This window comes from Rhincodon typus, chromosome 10 (assembly GCF_021869965.1).
Source record: "Rhincodon typus isolate 14 chromosome 10, sRhiTyp1.1, whole genome shotgun sequence".
NCBI classification, from domain to species: Eukaryota; Metazoa; Chordata; class Chondrichthyes; order Orectolobiformes; family Rhincodontidae; genus Rhincodon; species Rhincodon typus.
The window spans coordinates 55863497-55875029 of NC_063341.1; the positions used below are offsets into that span (position 1 = coordinate 55863497).

Below are 11533 nucleotides of genomic sequence, written 5' to 3' on the forward strand. Positions count from 1 at the left end.
AAAAAAAAAAAAAAAAAAAAAAAAAAAAAAAAAAAACAAACAAAAAACAGTTCAACGTAAATGGAGAGTTTGCAGAATTCGGTGGTATAGAGGAATCTGGGTGCCCGGGTACTAAAATTAGTGCGCAAGTATAACACATATTTAGGAAGGCAATTAGAAAACTTGTATCTATTGCAAAAGAGAATGGAATATAAAAATAGAGAAATTTTACAGCAGCTGCACAGAGCTGTACTGTACACCGTTTGGTCTCGTTATTTAATGTATCCAGGTAATAGCATCAGTTATTCAGAGAAGACTCAGTCAACTTATACCTGGAATGTAGGGTATATCCTATTAAGAAAGGTTGGACCTACACTCATTGGAATTTAGAAGAATGAGAAGTAATCTTAATAACATGTAAGATCCTGAAGAGGCTTTATATGGTGGATACCAGAAGAATCTTTTCTCTCCTGGGGGAGATGAAAGCTGAGGGTCATAGTTTAAGAATGAGAGGTCTTGTTTTTATGATTGGAAGGATTTTTCTCCCCCTCATTGGGTTATTTGTATGTGGAATTCTCTTCCTCAGAAATCAGTAGAGGTTAGGTAATTCATTGAATTTATTCAAGGTTGGAGTTAGATAGACGAGCAAGTCAAGGTGGCTGTTGATGGAGGGGGAAGTGGAGAGCGGAGAAACGGTGAACACCAAAGTGCAGTTGATACCACAACCAGATCAGCCATAATCTTAAATGAATGCCACAACAGATTTGAAGGCCCGAATGGCCTATTCTTGCTCCTAAGTCCTATGCTCTCTGGACTATTGTAACCGGCACAACTGGAACACATCCGAGGAATGTAGCAGGATTAAAAATGTCATTAATTTCTCTCATGTTGTTGCAAGTTATAACAGTAGAGCTAAACCTCAAGTTGAGTGGGTAGGAGAATAAAATGAGGCATACCAACCTAATCGATTTGCAGGTAAAGACAGGAATTTAAGAGACTGATTTTGCTTCAGAGCAGTGATGATTTCTGACACAGTTTCTGCTGTTTGTCTTTCAAACAAACGACAGTTATCCAATGTTAAACCTGTGAATGTAAAGTTGAAAAGGACTTTCTTACTCATTGTGATCAAGTTTGCCGGAAGTCATACATGTCATGTTTGCAATTCCTCAAAAAGTCAAGACATAAATGAGTGGACTTGCATCAATATAATGCCTTTCACAACTTGAAGCCTCCCAACTATTTTATTACCAATGAGGTAGTTCTGAAATACTCGAACAAAAAAGCCAATTTGTACACTGCTGTGACAACGTGACAATGATGTGACAAACTATTTAGTGTTGGTTGAGATATAAACATGGGTCACAACGCTGGAAAAACACCTTTGTTTTTCTTCAAATAGTGCCATGGGATATTTTACATCTCCGTACGAGGGCAGAGGGCCTTGGTTTAAAGTCTCAACTAAAAGTAGAGAAAAACTTTGCAGTGACCTAATGGGGGCCAGCAATGGGCATTGTCCCTAGCCTAGCAACAATGCAGTCCTTTCAAACCCTTTACCATCAAGCCAGGGATCAACTCTAGTTCAAAGAGGAGTGAGGGAGTGCCTTCCAGGATCAACACCAGGCATATCCAAAAATGAAGTGGCAACTTGGTGAAGCTATGAAACAGGATCACTTACACACCAAACAGCATAAGCAGCAAGTGATACACAGAGCTAAGCAATGGAATGTTAGCATTCGTTTGGAATACTGAGAGCAGTTTTCGGTCCTGTATCTTAGGAAGGATACGCTGACATTGGAGGGGGTCCAAAGGTGGTTTACAAGAATGATCCCAGGGATGAAGGTTTGTCATTTAAGGAGCAACCAAGAACTCTGGGTCTGTACTTGATGATGTTTAGAAGAATGAGGGGGATCTCATTGTAACTTACAAATGATTCAGAGACCTCGACACAGTGGGATGTGGAGAAGATGTTCTCACTAGTAAGAAAGACTACAAATGACATTTGACAAGACCTTCATCCTCAACAGTGAAGGAACGATCCTTCACAACTGAGCTGAGGAGAAATTTCTTCAGCTACAAGGTGATGAACGTATGGAACTCATTGGGGACAAGGCGGAAGAATGGGGTAGAGAAACATATCAGCCATGATCGAATGGTGAAGCAGACCCATTAGCTCAAATAACCTATTTCTACTCTTGTATCTTTTAGTCCATGGTCACTCCCTCACCACCAGATAAATAAAATGGACAATGAAAGCTAGCTCAGCCAGCAATACCCACACCCCATGAATGAATATAAAAAGGACAGAACTGAGGACCTCTAATAACCGATTTAAGTGATAATCACAGATCACATTCTCACTAGAAGCACAGAGAACCCAATTCCTGCGTTCCATTTCTATATTTCAGTGAAAAGGAGAAGATTCCTAAACCGTGATGCGCATCTTGAAGCAGTACTCAACTTCAAGTTAGTATGAAGATTTAGTGTGTTACATTATATCACACTCAATGCAGAGATAAACACCATTCAGACAATAACTAAAACTCAGTATTATCTATTCTCGGCATTTATGTGTTCTCACCTTTAAGAGGAGCACTGCGTAAAAGATCCAGAACTTCCTTAAAGCTAACAGCAAGGTTAACATCTTGTATGGTAACCCAATCCAATGCAGAAAGAAAGTCTAGGAGACAAGTTGATTGTTACAATCATTTAAGAAGCTGCTATTCAAAGAGAAATAACAGTTCAATATTTCAAATTGCCAGATCAATAAAAGTCACTTATTTTGAGACTCTTGCCTCAAAATATTAGGCATAAACACCAGAAGATCATTGAAATCTCCAAGCAATGGGCTATCCAGGTAGGGATAAAGAATAATGGACTATGCATTAGAAGTATCACAGTCAATACAGAATAATTGGAAACCATGCAGCTACAGAGATCCTCTGGAGTCAATAAACATTTATTTGCTTACAGGAAAAATTCCAGATGCTTTAAAAGATTGTTCACAGCAAAAATGGTATCACTGGTTCACAGTTTGACACAGCATTACACTACCTATGTGCAGTGACGTTATCAAAATCAGTTACAATTAAAAGAAAAACCTTTAACAGACTTCTCCCTTTATTAGTGTACATTACCACGCACATGTAGTTGCATGCAACAGCTTGCCAAGATCCTCTGGAGTTCTGAATGATGCCCTGTGCAGACACAGACGTCTGAGGAATTTCAATTCTCTTAAAACAGGCAAGAGCAAGTCAACTTGTAGGGGTTTATTAGTCCAACTCACACTCAAATCCTCCAAATAGCTCTCTGAGAAAACACAGCAGCAAATAAACAAAATTCAAAAGTGAACATCCATATCATAACATTTTAATCAAGAATGGCTAATTCTATGTTAAAACATAGTCATGCAATAGAGGGTTAACTGCCATCAAGTCAAATAAATTATGAAAATGTACATTTCAACCTACCAACTCTTCCTACTTCACCAATTTTCTCGCCAGCTTTCTGCTGCCTGACCAGAATTCCAAGGGCACGATAGGCATATTTTTTGCCAAGTAAATCAAGTCTTTTCAGATCACATTTCTTTTGAAAATGGTGCATTTATTTTACATTGTTTAAAAAAAAAACGTATTTCTAACCTGTTCCCTCTTCAATATTCATCAACATCTCTTTTTCCAGAGACTCGTTTTGTATTTCCAGCAGGAAGCCCAGGCTGAATGTGTGCAGGCGGGGAAAGATGCTGAGCAGGATTTTAACTAGCTTTATCATGGGAAGGTGAAGGATATCATCTTTTAATACAAGAGTGGAAAGACTGTTGTCATTGCATCGAGAGAGGACATAGAGTTCCTTGAGAATCAGAAAGATGGCAGGACCTAGACCTTAAAGTAGAAACAAGAAGAGAGTATAACCAGTGGTATCCATGTAAAGCAGACACTATATACACTATCATTATTTCGTATGTCATAAATGTAAATTTTTGTAGATACTTCCAACTGAGCAAACCCAAATCTATTTGCTAGTTAGGAGGGCATTGACAATTAATAACCAGTGACTTACTGATCCTGTCTAGGCTGAGGAATGGTGTGGCTGCAGAAACTAATTTAAAGAAAAGCCTTCATTAGGTTATTAAAATACCAACATAACTTGTCAGTACAAACTGGATTGGAATAATTGCATCTCTGTAATTTTTATCCCAATGATGAACTAAAAAGAGGTAAATAATTGAGAAAATTCAAACATTAATTTGATAACATTTCTGACAAGTGGACATTATACTTGCAAGAAATGTTTTAAAGAAAAATCCAAGGCAAAACCTGCAGTCAGTGCTCAGAACCTAGTATTTAATTTCATAATTCCTTTTGAGAGGGAAATAGAAGAGACACCCTTTATTTAGATATGAATCAAAGGCTTATCTTTTGTCGTTACACAAACGAGCAGTAGGTGAAACACTAATTCAATACAGTTATGCTCCATGCTGTAGCTCCATGTTTTGGAGATACAATAGAACCAAAGTTGTGTGATGCTTTTCTTTCAGCTCTAGAAACCTCAAACTAACCATTGTATTCCAAGACAAGTTTCTGGAGGGTCACCCATGAACTGAGGAACTTGCACAGCATTATGGAAGTGGTGTACGTCAGTGAGACTGATGTTATTTCCAACACCGATATACTCCTTAGATAAAGCTCAGGAGGGTGGGAAAGAGATGAGCTGTCCATTTGCTCTTGGTCAAAGCAATCAAAGTCATTCAAACCATTCAGTAAATTGCCATTGTTTTCATCAGTGCCTGAGGTATTCTGCTCAATGTCTGTTTTATTTCCACCAATCATGAAAATATAATCATAGATGTCCTCCGGGTTCTCAACTACTTCAGATAAACCAGTAATCTTTGATTTTTCAGCTGACTGGATGTTCAACGTGTCAGTCAGTCTGGGCTTCTTACATGTTTGTTGGTTTGTATAACAGGACAGTAGAGCTTCTGAGGTCCAAGAGTTTGATTTAAGAAGAGACGGCTCATTTGTCGATTCAAATCCCCCAGAACACACAGCAGGAGATACTGAACCTTTTGAAAAACTTGCATTTAACTTTGCATAAGTTTGCACCTCTGCAATTGCAGCACTTTGTTTACCAGCACCATGAGAACATTCACAAATAGACACAAGTTGTTCTGAAGTCTCAGTGATCACCTTGGATGATGTTGGGTCAATAAATGTTCCACTATTAGCTTCATGGGAATAACTTGGGTTTTCTTCAGAACCGTTGTGATACTGATGAGGAGATAAAGGCTCTTTCACAACCCTGTTGCATGCACAAGGATACAATGAGCCTTTTAAAACCTTCTGCCCTTTGCAACAATTGTTCTCATCACAGATCTTGCCAAAATAAGCGGGCCTCTGGTCTAATTGACTGCTATGTGCAGAAGAATTTGGTTCCAATAAAACCATACCATGACCTCCAGAACAAGGCAGCGCTCCACGCATTTTGCCACAGTACTTGCGCTTTTTCGGATAGGTCCTATGTGTTTCACAACAACTGGACCTATTTACCAGACAAAGTTCTTCACGTGATGTTTCTTTAGAAGTTACACAATGAGCACTTTTAGACAAGAAGTTAACAGGGGGCACGTTAGCATTTTGAGACATGATTTTCTTACCACCATCTTTCTCAGTAGTAGTAAATGTCCAATCAGATAAAGAAGTATTTTGTAGCTGCTCATGGCAGCAATCCAATATATTACTTTGCACTGTTGGCTTCACTGTTTCGACACCCATCTTTAATTCGCCATCATCACAACAATAAGTACACCGATCTTCCCTCTTTCCTTTACGCCAAAATCCTGCACTTGTCCTCAGTATCAGAGATAATAATTCAGGGTGAGGCTCATTCCAATTTGACAATATCACTTCCGTCACAGTGCCATGGTGAACAAGGCTATGAAGCAAATTTAACAGCGAATGTTCTAGCAGTAGATTCACAGAACGCAGATGTTGAAACACGAGTTTATGCACCGTGGACGTCAAATGAGCACAAATGTTTGAATTATCAGCTAGTTCTTTCACACCTTGAAGCTTGTTGCGTATGACTAGCTTGCTTACATATCGGGATCCGAGTACCAAGGCAGAAGAGCGAGAATTAATTAAACGCTTGTCATTCAAGATGTCCAATGTTCCCCACAAGACTCCATGAAAGAATGTTTGCAAAAATTTTGCCCTCCAGTTAAAAGGTTCCTACAGTATTGAAAAGACAGGTCAGTACACAAAATCAACTACATTCCATGTGGCAAATTTAAAGTCAACTTACAAATTCTTAAGAAGAATCTTTAATTCTGTTTTCTTAAGGACACTTTTTCCCCAAACAACTTGTAACAATCCACTATAGAAAATTCACAAGAGAATATTCTTTCTTTCTCTATTGGAGGGAGGCAAAGGGTGAAAATCCCATCTGATCATTGGATCTGGCAGGCCTATTTTTTACACTGAAATGAAGCGGATTGCATCAATACCATGGAAAATTAGTACAGGTGCAGCACAATATTGTGCTACAAGTAATCCAGATGAATATTGATCTGCGCTACACAATATTAACAATTTTTTGGAGGGTGGGGGTGAGGAGCAGGCATGTTCACTGGTGTAAAATTAATAGGAAATCTTCAAGAATACCAACTTGACTTCATGCCTTGTGAAAATATTTGCTTTACAATTCAACGACTTCAAATTGAACTCACCATAAATTACCCTAACAAGGGCTGTGTAAAAGAACTAAATTATTTTTTCGTTACTTGTTGTAAGCTTCTTTAGAATCTGGAGGGCTCATTGCAGAGCAAAACCAAAAGCAAATAAATAGTCTGATAGCACTTTCCATTGAAAGAAAATACTTTTTGCTAGTTTATTAAAAACCGAAAGAACTGCGGATGCTGTAAATCAGGAACAAAAACAGAAGTTGCTGGAAAAGCTCAGCAGGTCTAGCAGCATCTGTGAAGGAAAAAACCATAGCTAACATTTTGGGTCTGGTGACCCTTCTTCAGAATCCTTCCAGACCTTCTGAGCTTTTCCAGCAACTTCTGTTTTTGCTATTTATGTTTTTACAAAATACAGAAAGACAGCAAGGTTTGTTGCATTGGATTCCCTGTTTTTTTAAACTCCTAAAACTGACAACATAAATTATATGAAAAAAAGATAGACGAGGATAAACATACCGTTATTACTTTAGGATTTGTTCCAATCACATCCTTCCATAGCTGTAACCAAAGATCTTGAGTTGAAATGCCTAGAAAGTAGATCAAGACACAAAAGTATAGCATTGAGATTGGAAAACCATTTCCACTGCTATCACAAGCTATAGTTAGCAACAGGCTACAATGGAGAGCTGGTCACTGCTAACAAATCAAGCAGGTTGAGGGGGGAGAAACAGAAAAATGAAATGGAAGCACATCAGGTTCTAGAGTTAATACTGCATAGATTTCATTACCTAACCATATAATTTATACCTGCAGCCACTGGGGCAAAAACTGTTGCGTAAGAATTGACATCAGTGCTAGTACAGTAATTGAACTATTATGCCTCTTACAGCATTACCTTTTGAGATGAATGACCGCCATTATAATGCTGTAATGTGGAAGGGGAGGAATACACATACCCCAAATCTATTAACATTTACAGCAAGGAATAAATTTGGCTTCTTAGCAAATATGCTTCCATCTACATTGTGATTACTCCTATTGAAACATCCCAGCATTTATTCTAGAACAGGTCCCTGTTTTTACATGCCCAAATGCATCTGTTATCCTGTGTTAGCTACATTCTTTTTGAGGACAGGGTAAAAGGTAAATGGATTATTTTCGTAATGTTGACTCAGGGAAAGGTATAGGCCAGAATTTTTGGATAATTCTCCTGCTCTTCTTCAAACTGTGCTACAGGTTCTTTAGTATTCATCTGAAAGCAACTTAAAGCACCTAAATGAAAAGCAATTAAATGTTTCTCCAAATGAACATAGTAATAATGCAATACCACTTATCACACAAACTTGAATATTATACAGCAGAATTTCAGTGCATCAGCTCATCATTCAACCTTCCCTTGTTCTTAAGTCTGATGCAAAGCAGTAACAGATACTGGTGAATGGCTTATGAACTAAGCAATTAATTTTTAAAACCTCTTTGCTAATTGTGGCATTATCCAGTCAAGAGTTCATCAAAATAAAAAATGCAAATATTCAAAACTTAAATTAGGTACTCATATCTACATTATCCTTCACTGGAGCATAGGAGATTGAGAGGCGACCTTATGGAAGTTTATAAAACAATGGGGGGGTACAGATCGAGTTAATGGGAGTTGTCTCTTCCCTAGGATGGGGGATTTCAAGACTTGGGGATACATTTTTAAAGGGAGAGGAGAGAGACTTAAAAAAGACATGAGGCACAAATCTTTTTACGCAGAGGGTGGTTCACATGTGGAATGAACTTCCTTAGGAAGTGGTGGATGTGAGAACAATTACAATTTGTAAAATTCATTTGGATAAGTACAGGAATAGAAAAGGCTTGGAGGGACATGGGCCAGGAGCAGGCAGATGGGACTAGTTTAGTTTAGGATTACGTTTGGCATGGACAGGTTGGGCCGAAGGGTCCATTTCCATGCTGGCTGATTCTACAACTCTATAACAGCCACAATATCAAATATAGTATTTTGACTCCTGGTTCTGGTTACAAGCAGTCAACCAATTCAGGGTATCCACCTTCGGGAGAAATCTGCCCAGATCCTTTCCTTTGATGAAGTTATGAGCATTAACAGTTAAACACATAGGTACAAGGGGGAAAAAAGTTAAATTTAATAATAGATTGCAAATTTTAAGTTATAAACATTTCCCAATCCAGTGAACATTTCAATTTCCCAAATTCTGGGAAGCTATTTAACAGAAGTGCAAAACTTAAGCATAAAATTCCTGTAGTAGTTTTACCTTTCTTTACTGCAACCTCTTCAATCCTTTCCAGGTCATATATGTTAAGGAAATTCAATAGCTCTCGAAGAATTGCAGTTGGCAAACCTATATATTGAACAAAACACAGCTTGGAGATTTAAAGTGGCAGTTGAAGAGAAGATGCAATCTTTCAGACAAAATTAAATGCCTCTTGAGCTTTATCAAAGATAGACTTTTGTGACGAGTGAAAGCACCACCAAAAGCAAAATCAGACCTATACACTTCCACTTGATTTTGTTTAAAGTAGCTTCTTTGCTTACCTTTTATTTTAGAAAAAAGGTATCACGAGCAAGTTTGTTTTTGTCTTTCTCTTTCAGTTTGACAAAGATCATTCACAGCTCTGCTCTGATTGGCCTTATGTTAAACTGTTGACATTTTGAGCAGATGAAACAAAGATAAGTGGACAGGCAGGTAGTGTTTGAGGAAGCGGGGCAGCTGTAGAAGGACTTGGATGTGCTAGGAGAGTGAGCAAAGAAATGGCAGATGGAGTACAATGTGGGAAAATGTGAGGTCATGCACTTTGGTAGGAAGAATAAAGGCATAGACTATCTTCTAAATAGGGAAAGGCTTCAGAAATCTGAAGCACAAAGGACTTAGGAGTCCTAGTTCAAGATTCCCTTCAGGTTAACATGCAGGTTCAATTGGCAATTAGGAAGGCAAACACAATGCTAACATTCATTTCAAGTGAATTAGAATACAAGAGCAGAGTTGTATTGCTGAGGAATATTGGGAGCAGTTTTGAACCCTGTATCTAGAGAAGGATATATTGGCATTGGACGATATCCAGAGGAGATTTACAGGAACAATCCCAGGGTTGACAGTCTATCATATCAGGTGCAGTTGAGGACTCTGGGGTCTGTACTCGAAGGAGTTTAGATGAGCGAATGGCGATCTGATTGAAACTTACAGAATACTAACAGGCCTGAATCGAGTGGACGTGGCTATGATGTGTGCATTAGTAGGAGATTCTGGGACCCAAGGGAACAACGTCAGAGTGATGGGATGATCCTTTAAAACTAAGATGAGGAGGAAGTTCTTCAGCCAGAGGATGGTTCACCTATCTTGTGGTCCTGTAAAACCTAAGCCTCAGAGATTCAATAAAGCGGTGCGTTAATTACAGCTCCAAGTCTTACCCCAGACCCCCTGCTCCAGCCTGACCATATTCTCGCTGACATTCTTTGCACAGATATTAAATAAAGTGGACACAGGATGGCTGAAAGTCTCGTCCTCCTGGGGTGTGCCCGACTCCATTCTCCACGAACACCGTCTCTATGCTGCCATCTTGGGAAGGTCACGTCGTGTTTTAAGCGGCTCATGCGTCCGTCCCCTGAATGAAGTCCGTCAACTCGATTATGTTTGAGATGGTTGGAATTTTTTTGACAGTGCAGTACACATTCGTAACGTCAATCAGTAGCGGTGGAAATTAACGATTAATTTCCAGTACTATGTTTTGTAATAGCTAAGAAATGGTAAGGAAGAAACATTTATTGGTGCGTCGTTTGGACGGCGGAATGTTGTGATTGGTTCGCAGTTTCCCTCGGGGCCCATGTGATGAGCACGGAGGCGGGTAGGATGGCGGCGGTCAGAGAGCTGTGGTCCTTGACTAACCGAAGTCTGGCTGTCAGGAGCCGCTGTCATCTCCCCCTGGGGCTTGGCCTGGTCTCCGACCATCTCCGCACTTTCTCCATCTCCGGCGTTTTAAACCAGGCCGAGAAGGAGCAGGAGCTGCAGAAAAATCCTTTCTATACCAAGTATAAGACCAAGATCCAGGAGCTGCGGAGGTGAGGGAGACGCTGTTTTCACCTGCTCTGGTTTACTATGTGATTTATATCTGCATGTTTAAGCTAATCCCCGATTGTGTCGCTCTGTATTGCCAGTAATGGTGTTGCCACGGCCAGGATTTTTTTGTTTTTGCCACGGAGGTGCTCCTGGCTGGAGCTGATTGTTTATCGGTAAAGAACATCCTTTGGTCAGAGATGGTAGGAACTGCAGATGCTGGAGAATCCGAGATAACAAGGTGCAGAGCTGGATGAACACAGCAGGCCAAGCAGCATCATAGGAGCAGAGAGGCTGACGTTTCGGGCCTAGACCCTTCATCAGAAAAGGGGGAGGGGAAGGGGTTTCTGAAATAAATAGGGAGAGAGTGGGAGGCGGATAGAAGATGGATAGAGGAGAGGATACAAACAGGTCGAAGAGTCGGGGATGGGGCCAGTAAAGGTGAGTGTAGGTTGGGAGTTAGGAAGGGGATAGGTCAGTCCAGGGAGGACGGACAGGTCAAAGGGGCGGGATGAGGTTGGTCGGTAGGGAGATGGAGGTGCGGCTTGAGGTGGGAGGAGGGGATAGGTGGGAGGAAGAACAGGTTAGGGAGGCAGGGACGAGCTGGACTGGTTTTGGGATGCGGTAGGGGGAGGGGAGATTTTGAAACTTGTGAAATCCACATTGATACCATTGGGCTGCAGGGTTCCCAAGCGGAATACGAGTTGCTGTTCCTGCAACTTTCGGGTGGCATCGTTGTGGCACTGCAGGAGTCTGAGGAATGGGAGGGGGAGTTGAAATGGTTCGCGACTGGGAGGTGCAGTTGTTT

The 11533-nt window shown here is 40.2% G+C and overlaps 2 protein-coding genes across 5 annotated transcripts in view; one reads left to right on the plus strand and one right to left on the minus strand.

Annotated features, from left to right (window-relative positions):
* The window catches only part of lrrc41 (leucine rich repeat containing 41), a 15028-nt gene extending 4640 nt beyond the window's left edge, over positions 1 to 10388 (minus strand). The window contains exons 1-8 of the mRNA XM_020530807.2: positions 10083 to 10388; positions 8929 to 9015; positions 7172 to 7242; positions 4535 to 6203; positions 3618 to 3857; positions 3121 to 3285; positions 2558 to 2656; positions 940 to 1062 (exon numbers count right to left, since the gene is read on the minus strand). Coding sequence (XP_020386396.2) covers positions 940 to 1062; positions 2558 to 2656; positions 3121 to 3285; positions 3618 to 3857; positions 4535 to 6203; positions 7172 to 7242; positions 8929 to 9015; positions 10083 to 10200 — 2572 coding nt within the window. The 5' untranslated portion in view covers positions 10201 to 10388. The remainder of the gene's footprint in view (positions 1 to 939; positions 1063 to 2557; positions 2657 to 3120; positions 3286 to 3617; positions 3858 to 4534; positions 6204 to 7171; positions 7243 to 8928; positions 9016 to 10082) is intronic.
* A 62-nt stretch (positions 10389 to 10450) lies between these two features.
* The window catches only part of atpaf1 (ATP synthase mitochondrial F1 complex assembly factor 1), a 20338-nt gene continuing 19255 nt past the window's right edge, over positions 10451 to 11533 (plus strand). For 2 of the 4 annotated variants that reach the window (XM_020530806.2, XM_048602440.1), the window contains exon 1: positions 10452 to 10730. In XM_020530806.2, coding sequence (XP_020386395.2) covers positions 10501 to 10730 — 230 coding nt within the window. In that variant the 5' untranslated portion in view covers positions 10452 to 10500. Of the gene's footprint in view, positions 10731 to 11533 lie in introns of all 4 variants that reach the window. The other 2 variants (XM_048602441.1, XM_048602439.1) reach the window with 2 other exon arrangements.